The sequence below is a fragment of the Equus przewalskii genome, unplaced genomic scaffold, assembly GCF_037783145.1.
Source record: "Equus przewalskii isolate Varuska unplaced genomic scaffold, EquPr2 ChrUn-3, whole genome shotgun sequence".
NCBI lineage: Eukaryota > Metazoa > Chordata > Mammalia > Perissodactyla > Equidae > Equus > Equus przewalskii.
The window spans coordinates 333,454-349,761 of record NW_027228751.1 but is presented as its reverse complement, the minus strand read 5'-3'; the positions used below and the strand labels follow the sequence as shown (position 1 = coordinate 349,761).

At 51.0% G+C, this 16,308-nt stretch overlaps 1 protein-coding gene across 5 annotated transcripts in view; it reads right to left on the bottom strand.

Moving 5' to 3' along the window:
* FAM78B (family with sequence similarity 78 member B) overlaps positions 1-16,033 on the bottom strand; it is a 93,232-nt gene extending 77,199 nt beyond the window's left edge. For 3 of the 5 annotated variants that reach the window (XM_070608181.1, XM_070608183.1, XM_070608182.1), the window contains exon 1: positions 15,605-16,030. In XM_070608181.1, coding sequence (XP_070464282.1) covers positions 15,605-15,867 — 263 coding nt within the window. In that variant the 5' untranslated portion in view covers positions 15,868-16,030. Of the gene's footprint in view, positions 1-15,604 lie in introns of all 5 variants that reach the window. The other 2 variants (XM_008524808.2, XM_070608180.1) reach the window with 1 other exon arrangement.
* Positions 16,034-16,308: the final 275 nt, after the last annotated feature.

Genomic DNA, 16,308 nt, shown 5'->3' with positions numbered 1-16,308 from the left:
TAGTTTTGTTATCAGATGTACAAATTATTTGCTGTGCCCAGCACTGTCAAGTCCTGCTTGGAATCTGAGGCTAATTTTTCTCTTTCAGCTGAAGCAATAATGTACTAATAAAGGTGTATGAATAACGGTGGTCAGAAGCACAGATGTGGAGTCCTTTGAACCTGGTTCTAGCACTGAAAGTCTGGGTAAGTTACGTGATCTTTCAAAAGCCTCAGCTTCTTTAGGTGTGAAACAGAGAGAATATGAATTTAAATGAACTTTGAGATAAAATTTGTGTAAAACACCCAGCATCTCATGTTGGCCTGGTGCCTATCAGGTGATGACTCAGTTATGGCTATCTGGAAGAACAGGACTTACTCGACAGTCAAGGGGGTGAGAAGTTCTGATGGGCACTGAATGGAGACGGGGGAGGAGACAACTCATTGTGCCACGTGGAGCCAGGAGGCCCAGCTGACAATGGGGGCTCAGACCCTTCCTCCCGAGATGCTTTTCTATTAGGCTGGTCATTCCTGGGGACACTCATTCCATCACGGAGTGTGTGTCTCAGAAAAATCATAGGCTTTCATAAAAAAATACATTCACTGAATTCAATTGTTATAAAAAACACAGACAAGTTTTAAAGTAAACTCAATTTTTTGAGGATCTCTGCTGGTTTGCCACCTAGCTTTCTGTAGGACCTTGGACAATTCTTTTTACCTCTTTTTTACATCAATTTGGTCAATTTTTTTTTTTATCTGTAAAATAAGGGAGTCAGACTGGGGAACTCCAACGTCTTTTCACCTCCTAAAGTTCTATCACTTTTTCTTTTTCCAGTATCAGCTACCCAAAGGGAGCAATCAGCTTGGAATTGGATGGCAAGTGTGGCCACTTGCCAACTGCGTAAACCTGCCCAATCATTTAAGCTTCCTGAGCCTTGGTTGTCTCCCTTGTTACCTGGACAACAATGACACCCTCTCTAAGAGTGAGAGTGAGGCACCACAGAAGTAACACAGACGAAAGCATTTTTATAAATGCTGAAGTTCCAGCCTAGCCTTTTGTCACTGGAGTCTAGCTTTATGTGACCCCAACTGCCTTGAGATTGCCAGACCCCAGAATAGCTCAATGCAGGGAATTCCCATCCTCAACCACCTCTGGAGAGAGCCAGCCTGCTGAGTGCCAGGGCAATGCCAGGCATGTGCAACTCCTCAGGGGTCCCTAGTTACCCTTCCAAACAGCAGACAGCTTTGCCTCCCCGCCCCCTTCCCACCCTGCCTCCTCCTGTTGGTCCTTCTCAGAGCCATCTGGAAGAAAAGGGGGCGAACAAGCTCACCACCTGCCAGAAGCCAAATGCCAGTGCAAGATGAGTCCCTGGGGTAAGGCCCAGAGCAGAAGAGCAAGGAAAGTTGGAGCCGACTCTTTCTGAGTCTCTGATGCTACAGAGAGACACTGAGGATGGCTGTGCACAAGCGGGGCCTCGAGGCTTCTTGGGAATGCAGCTTCCTCTCCAACAGAACATTCTGGCTTGTCAAGGCAGATGCAGAACCCTGAAGTGTGTACAGATGGGTGACAAATGCAGTAGTCATTCAGCAGAGTTGCTTACAAAGAAACCGTGTGCACTGAGGCAGTGGTACACATCAGTCAGCTGTGCCCAGTGCACAGTGGGGGTCTTGCTGGACTCTCTCATCCTTGGCCATAGACCCAAGACCCTCACAGGTCCTTGGCTCCCCTCTTTACCCTTAATGTCAGATTGCTAAGAAACTTCAGCTCCTTTTATCAAAGGGCCTTGCCTAGACAGGCAGCTTGCTTTGAAAGACATTCATTGAATCCACGGTTGAGCTTGCAAAATAAATCCCCAGGTGTCAAAAATAAAGAAGAGACTGAAACCAAAGAGGTAAACAGCCCCAGCCTCAAAATGTATAAAGTCACAATCGAGCGCCTTACAAGAAGAGTAAGGAACACACTAGCATAGTGAGAAATTTCCAAAGACCTCCTCAATAATTGATAGATAGAGCAGATAAAACTTGGCAAGAATATAGAACATTCGCACAATACAACTTACAAGCTAGATCTTATGGACAAAAGAAATAATGAAAACACTCATTTCAAGGATACATAGTAGCCAATCAGAAATATGCAGAAGTTGGATGGAGTAATCCAGAACTGGGATTTTGAGCGCCTCTGGAAACTCATTTTTGCCAAGGAGCTGCAGGTCAAGGAGATCCATCTCATTTTGTCCTGGGTCATGCACGTACCAGAATGTTGACCCACACGGATGGCATCAGAAAAAACTGAACACCTGAGACTGGAAATGATTGCAGGAAGACCTGTAGCAGCTCAGGAGCTCACTGCTACCCCAGTCAACTGGTCTGTGCTCTTACACTCTGATATATATGTTAACTCTTGACCTGTCCTAGTAAAGACAGCCTGACCATCTAAATCTGCATGACCCTTTCAGTCAGCCTTGCTCCAGGTCTAACTCTCTGTCTAATTATGCAACAGTTCCACCTCTGAGAGTCTTTTTGCCAGTGATTAAGCAACCCCATGGGTACTCAGATGGTCTAGATTCCCTGTGGGATTCAGGTTGCGAAAAGACGACCTCTTTCAGAGACATTCGAGAGAAGCCCAGGCAATGATCGGTGCAGGAGGAAGCCCACCATGGCCGCACAGGAGCTGCTTTGGTGTTCCTGTCTCCTACCCTCCCTTCCGTCTCAGGAACCTCTTAGCTGGGGCCACTCAGCTTAGCCGCCTGACTGAAGACTGTTACCTCTGGGGGCTTTTCCGCAGAGAAGACTCCGGAGGGTGGCTGTTCTCTGGCATCAGGGGTGGAGGTGAGAGCGGCTGCTTGGTCCTCCCAGGCTCACACCCGGGAGGCTAGGACAAAGCTCACAAGTCAGTCCGGCCTTGTTGGGCGGGTACTACACTGGCCACGGCTTCCCTTGGCCCTGTCCACATCCCATCAATGGTCCTTTTTCCTCTATCTTAGGGTCTGTTCTTGACACCTAGGCTTTTCTAATGGCTACCAAAGAGACAATGGCAGTGAACCACATTCTTAAACTTCTTTCGTCCCCTCTCTCTGCTACAGACTTACTGTGAGTTGACCAGCCTTGAATGCTAGTTGAGTCAAGCCCCTTCCACCTTCCCCACCCACTCTGGGAAAGTCCCCAACACTCTGGTCTGTGTTTCAGCTTTCTCATCAGACCTCCAGGCCTCTAGTTCAGCTGCCCCTTAAGTCACATGTAATTTTCTTTATAAAGATCATCCATGGTTCTTGAAATCCCACTCATGAGATGAAAGTGGAGGCCCAGTGCAGGCTCTGAGGGCACGAGGAGAACAGAGTGGCTCATGGGCTCCCAGGTGCAAGACAGTGTTGCTCCTTGGGCTGTGGGCCCCTCTGCATTTGCATCTGTCATCTCAGAAGGAGAGGGTGAGCCTGACAGGGAGGACCCAGGAGGACAGAGGGCCTGGTGGCAGGCAGCTGACTAAGGCCCAGCAGCTTGAAACAGTGGCTGGCCTGAGAAAAGCAGAGGGTCAGAAACCAAGCAGGTAGACATCAAGACGGACACAGAGACAGTGCAAGCAGTGGATAGGGACAAAGGCAGGCAGGAGCCTTCAAAAATACCGAAGAATCAGGCAGTGGGGCTGATCAGACAGGCACAGGGAGCCCTGAAAGTTACAGGACTTGAAAAGATCATGCCAGGCTGGTGGAGCACTGGAGAGAGGTCCAAGTAGTCCAGGAGATCTTAAGGTGCCTCCTCCTTCAGGGAGGCCTCCAGCGAGGGCTGGAGGTAGGTCCCTAGCGCAAGTTTTGGAAGGAAGGGCCAAGGCTGGAACAGGACTGTGGAAGCAAGAGGCAGACCTGTGACATCACCCTGGATTTCCAGAGTCCTCGTCAGGAGAAGCAGCGGGAGTGGGGCAAAGACTATAGCTTTGGAGTCAGCCAGACAGGCAGAGGTGACAGGCTGCTCGGACGCATAAACTCGGCCCCCAGGCAGTTCTTCCTTTCGATCCTGACAAGGCCCCAGCAAATTGTTTGGTGGCCTCGAACTGCTCGCTGCTGCTCCTCTCCACCCCCACCTCCTTTAGAGAAAGCAGACACGGCACAACTGGATCATGCTCCTAGGCTAAAATGCCTCAAGTTAACAAAAAAGAAAAGAAAAAAAAATGGAGAGAAATGCAACTAAAATCCACAACAGAAACAGAGTCTCCAGGCGGCTGGGGTATCCCTCTCAGACGTCCCCATCTGTTATGCTCCATGGGGGCCTCCCAGCTGAGCCCTGCTGTCAAAGAAGGGCCCCTGGCCCCCTCACAATCTGTCATCTTTGACACCACTTGGATCTTGTTTCCTCTGCCAGGGGCCTTGGAGCTACCTTGCCTGTCTGTGGGCAGGGGGCCAGGGAGCCCATGGATGGCATCAGCACCTGGGCTGGGGCAGGGGGTGTTGAGGGGTGGAGGAAAGGGATTCTGGGTTGTTGGGTATCCAGGCTGAATCTCAGTTTCTCCATACATCTCTCCCTTGGGCCGCCAAGCCCTCCATTTCCTGCCATCTGTGATGGGGGTCTCTGGGGAGACCCTCTCCTTTCTTGCTTGCTAATCACTGCCTACAAACACTGGGAACAGGCTGGTCTCTCTGCTCCCAGCAACTGTGTAGACATCCCTTGGGCAGAGCTGAGCTCCTCTCTGTGGTGCCCAGGGCCAGGTTCTTCCTGCAGTCTGTAGCCTCTTGAGCAGGCGGCTATCTCTGCCCACAGACTTGGACCCTCAGCAAACAGGGTTGGGGGGGGGGGGGTGGATAAAAAAATAGGAGGTGGTGACCCCTGATTACTACTTTGCAGACTAAGGGTGCCCCAGCCTTGACCCACAGAGTGAGCCACCTGCTCCCCATCAGGGCCCAGTGTGGGCCAGTGGTGAAGAACATTGGCATGGAGTTGGACGGACCTGGGTCTGAGTCCTGGTTCTACCACTCACTAGTTTGTGTCACTGCCCCTCTCTGGGCTTGTGTCCCCATCTGTGAAATGAACAGTTGGACTGGATGATTTCCCATACTGCCCTAACACCCTGCAAGTCAAGGATGATTCTGTCGACCCACCACTTGCACTTTCCCACCTGTTTTGCTACTCTTTAACCTAGACTCTGCTATGACTGGTAGCTGGAAGGGTAAAGAGTGCCGACGCGGGTGCTGGGATGGTCCCTTGAGTCTGACCCCAAGACCCTGGTCTCATTAACATCGTGTCCTGACCAGCTGAGCAAACCAGCTGGGAGGCGAGGAGGCTGGCTATTTCCAATTTGGTTTAAACCCTTTGTTTCCCAGGTCTCCTCAGCAAAGACAAAAGCAAGCACTCAAAGAATATCCTGAAGACTCCCTATTCCTCCATTTGTTCATTCATTCACTCCATCAGTCATTCATTCAACCCTTAATGAGGCAGTATAACATCCTAAGGAGTCACTGGAATTCTGGTTTCTAATCCTGGCTTTGTCACTTATTAGCTGGGCAATGCTGGGTAAGCCACTCAACCTCTTTAGGTCTCAGTTTCATCATCTTTAATATGGGGAAAGTAATGGCACCTGCTTCACAGACAGTGTATATGAAGTACTGAGCACTACTCAATAAGTGTTCAACAAATGGCTGTTGTGGTTATTATTGGGTTGAGTAAGTTGCTTATGGCCTCAGGGGGACACAGACAATGAGCAAATACCTGCCCATTCCTCAAAGTAGACACGTGTCCCAGCAAAAGACAGGCTTCCTGGCTCTGAAGGCCAAATCTTCAATAGGAGTTTAGGTTTCGTTTTTTCGGCACAAATCTCTTTTCCTTCCTAAAAAATGCGAAGGTTGTTCACGGAAGGTTGAAACAGATTCTCAAATATTTGAGTCACTTAAGAAAAATCCAGTCTTGAATCGAGCTCCCCAGGCTCAGGTGTGGAGGCTGCCATTTTGGAATGGAGGCTTAGCTGGTGGCTCTTAGCAGGAGGAAGAATGAGAAGGTAACACCCTGCTCTCTTAGAGCAAGCACGTCCAAAACCACTCAACCCGCACCTCCCCACATACCCTGGCTCCTGACCCCTTCCCCCGACCCCCATGCCAAGGGCAAAGCAACATCTTATTTGCCTATTTCTGGAGGTTCCCAGGCTTGCCAAAGCCTGTCCCTGCCGCCACTCATGCCCAGAAGCCCTGACCTCCTTGGCCTGCCTGCCCCTTCAGGATGCTGCCAAGCTTCCTGACTGAGGATGCCAATTTATTGCTTCCTATTAGCCAGACCTCTGACAGCCTCTCACCTCCCCGGCCTGACATGAGCCTGCAAACCAGCTTGGAAAGGTCAGGCCCCAAGAGGGGGAGCCAGCCAGAGGCTGTCAGAGGCAGGCCTGTCACAGTAACCCCACTGAGACACCATCAGACAGCACATGGCCTTATTTATTCTGTTTTAGTCTGACAGCCTGAAAATTTCTCTTTGCTTTTGTTGGACACATTTCAATGTTCCTATCTACTCTCTCTTGTCTCCAGAGGCCACAAGTGATGCCCGCCAAAATGCCCATGTGCTGACTGACCCAGAGGTGCTCAATGTACACGGCTCTGAGGACGACCTCTCTCATCCCCAGCTCCTGTCCCAGGTTGGCTGACCTCACATTTGGCACAGGAGGCCAGGAGTTGGGAGGCCTGGCCACCAGGCCTGATTCTACCAGCATCTGCCAGGGTGACCTTGAGAACATTATTTAATCTCTTTGAGCCTCAGCTTGTTTATGTAAAATGGGAAAAACAGTTGCCCTAAGTAAGTTTCATGACTAAGGTGAAGTTCATTATGTGAGGTCCCACACAAAGACACAAAATTGTGAAAACATGTATATAAGATATATTAAAAATACATTGGAAAGAAAATATTAAAAATAGTTTCAGACGCAAATTATTTCAGGTGTTGGTTGACCCAGGCTGGAAACTCCACGCCGTCCTGAGCACGAATGGCATGGCTTACATGCTGTAGCATTGCCCTGCTCCTGCATCCTTGGCTCCTCACCTGAGCCTGACTGATACTGTCACCTCTGGAGGGCCCAGGGCTGGGGCAGTCCCCATGAGGATGTGGCTGAGGGACAGACATCATGCCCAGGGACTGAAAGCGGCCAGGGATGCCGTCCAAAATCCACAGCTTAGAGCAGATCTGAGAAGGTGACTTCTGGGTGGGGCAAGGGGAAGCGACCACCCTCCTCTGACTATGAGTGGAAAACAGCCCTGGAGCTGGAGGTACAGAGTGAGCCTTTCTCCTCCCCTCTGGCTCTGAGCGGGGCCGTGGGGAGCAGCAGCTGAGGCGTGACAGTCCCCTCTCCAGAGTCTCAATGCTTCTTTGCCTGGGGAAGCTGCAGGGCCACAACCACAGCCTCCCTGTTCCTTGAGGCTGATCCAGAGTCACCCTCTAGAATAATAACAGTCACATTCTAAAATAATACAAATAACATGCGCACAACACATTACAGTTTGGAGAACTCTTTCACAGTTGTCATCTCACTTGATTCCTGACCCCCAGGGAAGGAGACGGGACAGATCTCATTAACATCTATTTACATGCATGCAAACTAGACACTGAATTGGTAAGGGACCTGCCAAAGGTCGCACGGCTGGCACTCAAACCCAGGTCTTCTGAGGTGAACCCTTGTGCTGGGGATCCAGCAGCTGTATCTTCAATTGGCATGGTGAACAGTTCCAACTGGCTTGTATCAGAACCTAATGAGGGAGCAGGGTCCACACAACTAACATGGTGGCCTGAGGGGGCCTTGGAAAAAAGAATAAGAGTACAACAATTCCTGGGAGCCAGAGGCATGTCCGATGAGCTGATGGTAGAGCCAGGGGTCCTTCCCATTCCAAGAAGGGGATCCTCTTTCTCCTCCTAATCATCTGTCCAAATAGCAATTGTCTGGAGAGTTTGAGGGACAAACAGACTCCCAAGTCCAGTAACTGAGTGGTCCGGGTGACTGTCTGCCAGGGCCCAGGCCTGCCTATCAGGGCTGACACAGGACCCACAGGGAAGCTCCTGGAGGCAGTGGCCCAGGGCTAAAACCTGCAGCCCAGACTGGCCAGCCTGGGGTTCCTGAGAGCTGAGGCAGTGTCCCCCTGCTCCCAGGGAATGAGCTTCTCAGCCACAGACAGAACTGGCTCCCTGCCGACCTTGCTCCCATGCTCTCACAAGGATTCGGCTCTCACTGCTAATCGCTAGAGCCACTCTCAGGGGCAGTTCGAAGAGGTTCGCCTACAGGACCTCAGAACAACTTCCAAAGGGGTGAGGACACACACAAATCAGAAAAAAACAATACAGCTGGGTCCATTTTGGAACAGAAGAGAAAACTATCGAGGCACAACGATATTTTGCAGAGTGAGTGTGGAAAGCCTCCTTCCTAGGAGGTAAGGCCATCGATTAGAAGCAGAGAAGTCAGGGCACAGGGGCTGACTCCTGGCTCAGCTGTTTGCTAGCTGTGTGGCCTGGGACTAGCTATGAACACCTCTGAGCATCACCTTGGTCTCACTCCCACCTTGGTGAGTTCTCCACGAGGCCGTGTGGAAAGCACCCAGCTCATACACCTTTCACGTCATTTTATGCCCCGTCCCTGCATTTTCCTTCCCATAGCACAATTTCCTAGACTCACAAGGTGTTCCTTGATATGAACAATTCTCCCAACACTTGCACACCCGTATTCTCTTTACTAAAACCCATCACAACGACGACTCCAAAATACCTCACTGATTCAGACTGCTGAGAATGAGAGGCAACTCACCCCTGACTCTGTCTTTGGGGGGAACATCCCTCACTGCGGGCTTCTGTGCTGGTGGTGTGCGGGCTCCAGCCCTCCTGGGGACCCTCCGTGAGTGCTCACCAGAAGGCTCTGTTGCTGCTAACTTCATGTGATTTCTCTTCTCATAAGGGCCAATTTATAAATGATGGCCACCTCCTGGGGCCTGTATGGTGTTAACACAACAGAAATAGTGGCCCCTCTGGTATCTGTGACAACTTTCCTTATCAGTGGACAGAAGTGACTGATTGAAAGGAAGCTGAAGAATGACCAACTTGGGGCCTGTGAGCAACCCTGAGCTTCTCAAGAAGCACTGAGGAAGAGAGCCAGGCCCACGACTGCAGCAGCCATCAACACTATGTTTTCTAGAGCTGATGTGAACGGAGTGCTGACCTGTCCCCGTCACAGCTAGGCCAAGCTGTGACAGTGTACAGACAGGCAGGACATGGGGTCAGAAGATGTCTCAGCTCAGCCACTTATTAGACTAGTCATCCGACCTCCCTGAGCCTCAGTTTCCTCATCAGTAAGACAGGCATAACACGAGCATCGAGCTCACAGGTCACAGGGAGGTCAGACAAGATAGGAGTGTGATGCAAATCAGAGGGAAAGGGCATTTGGGGATCTTGCATCAGACTCTGCATTTCCTTACTCAATCACCAGCCTTCTTTCTTAACCTGGAACATGAAGCATCTGCAGACCTAGCCCCAAAGACAGCCTTTGTCTCTGCTGCCCCGTGGAAAGTCACTGACCTTGCAGTCCAGCACCCTCCCAGCTCATCTGTCCCTGCTTTCTCTGCCCACACAGTGCCCCCACAGCCATACTTTAGCATCCCAGGCTACACAAGCCACATTGCGTTTTTAACTCCCCGTTGCTTTCTCCCCTTCTAACTCTTGTCCTAATCATTTGTCTCCTCCCCTGTTTCCCCGACCCCCTCCAACTCTGGAGTTGCGCTTTATCTCCAGTGAGCTTAATACTTCCTGATAAGACCAGCTAATCCTCTGCTGCTCCTCTTTTGCTGAGATGGAGAAGATTAGAGGCAAAGGGTTAGGCCATCTCCCCTTCAAGGGCACTCAGGACTTTAATAAGGGAATTGGGTCCTGCTTTCTGATCCTGAGTCTCGATGCTCTAGACTGGGGGTCCCCAACATTTCTGGTGATGAGCAGCTCTAACTACTGCCAGATTATGAACCCCTGACTGGGGATGTGACAGGAACGGGGGATGGGTGTTGGCAGAAATGGCCTGGGGACTCATCAGGCTCCCTGGACAGATGGGCTGAGCTGGCCTTCAAGAGCTAAAAGCCCAAAGGAGGCATCTCTATGACCAGTGAGGGCCACTCTCAAAGCCACACTGCACACGCAGGCAGCATGCAGCCATGAACAGGAAGAGGGGTGTTAGCTCTGGTAAAAATGACCTACCAGGCAAGGTATTTAAGCAATGGCTAGGCCATGACCTTGACAAGTCCTGGGACTCAGGCCATGAGTTAGGGATGCAGGGGGAACAGTGCTACGACAAGGTTTCTATGTTACATCTCCTTCAGCAGACACTGTGTGCCACTTTAAAGGCAGGTGACATGAGAGTGAGGCTTCAGTGTTTGCTGAACACCCCTCCTGGTATACAGAACACTGCAGGCAGAGGGAGGAAGTGACAGACAGAAGTTGTGTGCTGAGGAGCAGTGGCTCTGATGGGGCAGTGCACATGACACAAAATGGCACAAAAGCACAGCAGAATTCATCTGTTTATGCGCTAAGTGACTGCTGGAGTGTCTAGAGTTCAAGAGCTTTGTAGGGTTAGCCTCAAGTTTAACATGAAAAGCTAACACATAATTTGTTGAAGAGAACACAGAATATTTGAGGTCAGAAAAGTGGTTCACTTATTTATTTTTATCAAATGTTTATTGAATATCTCTATGAGCCAAGAACTGTTCATAGAGAATAAAATGGATATAATATCTACTTTCATGGAGCTTAAATTCTAGTAGATGGGTCAGATGTTAAACAAACATCCAATTACCTTCTTACTAACTGTAACACGTAAAAGAATTGTGCATCATTATGGAGAACCCTAATTTAAAAGGTGAAATCACGGGTGGCCTCTCTGAGGGGGTAACAGCTGCAACTTGAATGAGGAGTAGGAATTTGCTAGAAACGGGCAGGCAAGAAGAGCATTTCAGACAGAGAGCAGCATATGGAAAAGCTCTGAAGTGGGACAAAGTTCGTTCCTTTCAGGAAACGGAAAAAGGCTGACACGACTTAGGAACAGAAATTCAGAGAGCGGGAAGAGATCTTCAGATTTTATCCCAATTGTAATGGAAAGTCATTAAAGGGTTTACGCAGGGAAATGATAGCATTTACATTTTTAAAATATCACTCTGCCTGCCGTGTGGGGAACAGACTGGAAGGAGGACAAGAATGGAGGTGGCAGGTGTGATGAGAAAGCCTCTGTCACAGCAGGTGGTAGTTGATAGCGACATGTCCTAAAATGGTATGGGCGGACGCAGAGAGTGTAGCTGGATTACAGATGTGTCTTGGAGATTGGGATGGGTAGGATGTGACGATGGGTTGATGTGTGGAGAAATATCTAGGATGACACACAGGTGTTTCTGCTCGAGCAACTCAAGAACTAGAGGTTTTATTTACTGAGATGGGGAAGAATGGTGAAGGTACAGGTTTTTGGCGGGAGCTGTTATGGAGATCAAGAGTTCAGGTTTGGACACATTGAGCTTGAGATGTCTTTCAGACAGCCAAGTGGAAATTGTGGGTAGATACACACACCTAAACTGCAGGTGACTGCATATCACAAAGCATCTGCTGCCGCTGAGATGAATGAAATTACCCAGGGAGACTAGAGAATGAGAAGAAAAATGTCCTGATGAACTGTATTTTGAGAGAAGGTAGAGAAACAGCTGGAAAAATAGCATGAAAGTTAAAAGATGGGAGTGATTCAAGATGGAGGAAGCTGCCAACCATGTGGAATATTGCTGAAAAGGTGAGTGTCTCTCAAAAGTGCCTGCTGGATTTGGCAGTAGGGAAATCGCAGATGAACTGAGCAAGAATAGTTTCAGAATGGATAGGAACCAGCTTGGATTGAACCCAAACAGGCAACAGAGGTGGGTGGGTACAGTCTAACCCTCAATAACACTGGCTCTGAAGGAGAAGAGTGAGCTATGACCTCCTCAAGTTCTACCCAGGCCAAGGTTCTCAGTTGGCAGTTGAGATGGCTTCCATGCCATCAGGCCTGGGCTGACTACAAACAGTTCCCTTATAGCTCTAGAAGACAACGAACATGGGTTCAGAGAGAACGGGAAGGGCCTGTAGCCATTGTTGGCTCTCCCTTGACCTCAGCTTCACCTCCTTCATCCTTGGCACATGAGCCCCATTCCTTGTTCAAACCTCACACAGGAAACCTCTTCTTGTACCCCAGCATTCAAAACCATTCCATCATAAAGGTCTTGTGCCCCAATTGAAAAAGCTACTGCATGCCCAGGAGGTATGAATAAGGTGTATAGAGGCACCTGACACTCTGGCTAAGAAGACCTGACCTCAACCTTGCCTTTTCTAGATCAAATCATCCTAGGCCTTCCCCAACAGATTTCAGCCTACCTTACAGACCTCATCTCCCACTGTTCTCCTAGCTGAAACTCCACCCCAGCCTACTTACGCCCCTTAAAACATCTTATATTTTCTTACCTCCATACATTCGCTGTTTTTCCCCTTTAGAATTAGTCCCTCCTCCTTGCCTACTTGACTCCTATCCATACCTCTAGTCCAGCTCAAGTCCTTAGACCTCTAGAAAACCCTGCCTGGTCCCCTACTCCTCTCTCCTGCATTTTTCCTACACTGCCCTGGCTTTCTCTGCATGTGTCCATACCTCCTACGTTGAGGAACAGTGAAACTGCCTGCTTATTCCTTTGTTTTCTTTGCTGGTGCCTGTACATAGGTGGCACTTGGTAAATATTTGTTTATTGACGGGTTGATTGAGAAAGCCAGTAGTCCATCCTCCCTGAAGGATGAAGCCTTGCCGCAGTCTCATCAGGACTGCATTAGCAGGGTTCACCAGGGCCAAAGGAGAAATAAATGGGTGCCACAAGTATTCGCCAGCCTGATTTCCATAGAATCATTTGAGGAAGTTGCAAGCCACTTGAGTTCAAGTTCAAATTAAGCTCTGGCCATCACGATCATCAACTACTTCAAACGCTCCTTTAGAAGCCTACCCCTTCTTGCAAGTGTTGAAAATTTAAACCACAAATGCTCATGCTCTCTTTTGACCCTGTAGACAGAGGTTTCTTGCCATTTTAAGTTGTGGATTTCCCCTGGCGTAGTCCCTTTTAAAATCTGAAAAGGAGATTTTTAAGCTACACCCTCTTATCGTATCATGCTTCATGTAACAAGAGCACTGCACAGGGGTGAAAATTCAGCCTGCGGTGTTTTTTTCCACTCAAGGTACTGGCTAAATTAGACATAATAACAAATAGTCTGCAGCGACTTTCATGCAATATGAGCTCCCATTAAAAAGTTTACACTGGTGAAGTTCTCAGGGCATAAACATTTTGCGGAAATTGCTTCAATCAAATCTGGGCTCCAAAGCGGCCTTTAACACGTGGCAATTATTGCAACCATGAAAAGACAGGTAGACGGTGGACATGGATCTATAATAATATGCTTTATGATTTCCTAGGGACTATTTTTGCCCCCCTGCATCAACAACATGAAAACCAAGAATCTTAAAATACTAAAAGTGGCAGTTTAAAGGCAAAACTTTTTTCTAGACCCCAAAGGCAAGAATTCAGCAAGGAAAGGGCAGGGAATTTGTGTCCCTCAGAGCTGGCACTGATTCATGCCCATGAAAGTTGGTTCCAATGTGGACGCTCTCTTCCACAGATTCAAGGAAATTCAACTACCACGTCTGTTTATATCTCAATTCGGCTTCTCCTGAGGTAGAATATATTTTCTTTTGTGGACAGAATTATTTATTTATTTGCTTTTGATTTATTGTTTTACAAGAGACGTGAGGCAACGGAGAGCCCTGGTTGTGCAGAAAAGGGAGGCTATTTCTTCTCAGTTCCTCCTGGCTTCCTCTACAGGGGCTCCAGGCTGCCATGACTGCCCCCTCCCTCCCCTGCAAGGTTGCACACTGCCATCAGGGCCAGGCCAGGGAGGAAAAAGGGAGGGCACCCTTGCCCTGTCTGGGGCTTTCTCTGACTTGGCTGGAAATAATGGGTTTCTAAGAAAAACAGCTATAAGAGACATGTGTTCAGATATAATCATTCTTTTGAGGGTGTGTCTGCTTTTAAATGGCATGATTCACCTAAAATAATATGTCCCCCATTTCTCACATCCAGCTGCCTTCCAGAAAGACAAGAACACGATGTGCAGAGGCATAGAGGAAACTGGGCTCTCACACATCCTCACTAGGGATGAACTTTCTCCAGCATTGAGCTTTCATGTTTAAAGAGAAAAGTTCAAACTCTTGGGGGAGGGGGGTGCTGAGACAAAGCGAACTGTCAAAATTCCTTTCAGTACCTAAGACTAGTGTTAACTTACATGCTTTCAGAGTGCCATAAAAAACCTGCACACTGCTGCTAAAAAAATGGTTTGACCTTTTAAAATGGAAACTCCCCCACCCCATATCCATATTCAGTAGATGAACCTCGGGAGCTCTAGAGTTCTGGATTAATAAATGAAATGAGGCTGAACTTCCAGAAAAGGGTTTCCCTATAGGCTGTAGGCTAATTAGGGTGCTCCACACCGACACTGTAACGGCAGGCAGAACGCGACCCCAAACCTTTTAGCCATTGTAGTTGCTAACCGCTCAGAGTCTAGTTCTGAAAGGAGGCTGAGAGGGGGTTAACGAACATTTAGTAAATACAACAGCCCTGGACGCGACCGCCCGCAGCCTGCGGTTCCAGGGCAGGCTGTCGGCCCCTGGCGGCCAAGGAGTCGCCGCGATCCTTGGTCTCCACCGCAGCCGCCGAGCCCGGCGCGCGCCGAGCGGCGCTGCTGAAAGAAGTTGGAGAGCTCCCAGCTCGCCAACAGGATTCGGCGGTGGGCGCCGGGGAATCCCTTCGAGCGCCGCAAATAGTAAAGTTTTGAAGTAGACCCTAGACAGACAGGAGACCCGTACTTTTCTTAAGCATAAGGGGGACACCGCGCCGCGCCAGCCGGAGACCGCTCGCACAAGGCCATCAGCCCTGCTCGGGTGGGACGCGTCCGGTGCCTTCCGGCTCCCCATTGCCCCAGAACTCGTCCAGAGGGCGTTGAGCCAGAGGCGCCTGGGCCGGGTTTGCGGTTCCGGGTGGAAACGCCTCTAGATTTCTTGGCCTGGGAGACAAGGGTTCGAATTCAACAGTCGGAGGAACAAGAGCAGAACTATCAAGTCCCGCCAGGACACCCAGGACCTTCTCCTCCAAGCCCGCTCTGGTTTCTCCAAAGGACGCGCGGCACAGCCCATGCGCCCCCGGCAACTCCACTCCACACCTCTTTCCACAGGTCCCCCCAAACTCTTCCTGGGAAACCTCACAAAGCACTGACGGCGCCCCGAAACTCCCAGGGCACTCGCCAGCCATCCCCACCTCTGTCTCTCGAACCCTCCTTGTCGCGTTCTTCCCGCCCCGCATCGTTCTCCTCGCGTTCAGGGGAGTCAGAAGCAAACCACAAGAAAATGCCTTCGTAAGGAGCCTCCCTACACCCGCCCTGTCACTGAAACAAAAGGGTAGGGAGGAGGGAGGTGGAAGAGGAGGCGGGAGAAAGGTTTAGAAGAGGATGGGGAGAGCTGTAAGAAGGAGCTGGGGAGGAGGGTCCGGGTGGGGAGAATAGACGGAGGCCAGGGACCCCGCTCCGGCTCTGCGCGGCCGGTCGCTTACATGCCCAGGTCGCTGTAGGTGTTGAAGAACTCCATCTGGTTGCACGCCTGGATCCAGCCCACCACCCAGGTCTCGTGGCGGGGGATGGGGGGCATGACCACGCGGGCCGAGGCTTTGAAGTAGGGGGTCTTGTAGCGCAGGACGATGGGCGAGGTCTCCTCGATGCGCGTGGGGCACTGGTCGATGGTGGCGCACACATCGTACACCACGATGTTCTCGCGCCGGATCCGCGCCTTGCAGGTGATGCTTTGGATACAGCCCATCCTGCCGCCCGGCGCCGGCGCGGCGCGGCGTGGGGCAGCGCGGGGGCCCGCGCGGGCAGCCGGGGGCGCCCGTCACGCCGGCATGGCGACACGCCGCCGGCTCCCGGTCCGGCTCAGCTCACGCCTAGGAGCCGGGCGCTGCCGCCGGGCACCCTCCGGGGAAGCCCCCTCCTCTCGCCGCCGCTCGGGGTCCCCGCTGCCCCGACGCCCGCCCGCCCCCGCCCACGCCCGCCCCCTCTCCCCGGCAGGGCGCGCGGAGCGTGCGCTCCTAGGAGGCGGCGGGCGCCCCCGCCGGCTCCAGCGCCCGCGCGGAGGGCAGGGAGGGGAGCAGCGCTGTGAGGAGTGGTGCCCACCCCAGGCCAGAGCCCCCCGCCCCTCGCCGGAGAGGAGGCGGCGGCAGCGGCGGCGGCATGGAGCCGGGGGAGGGCGGCGGCGGCGGCA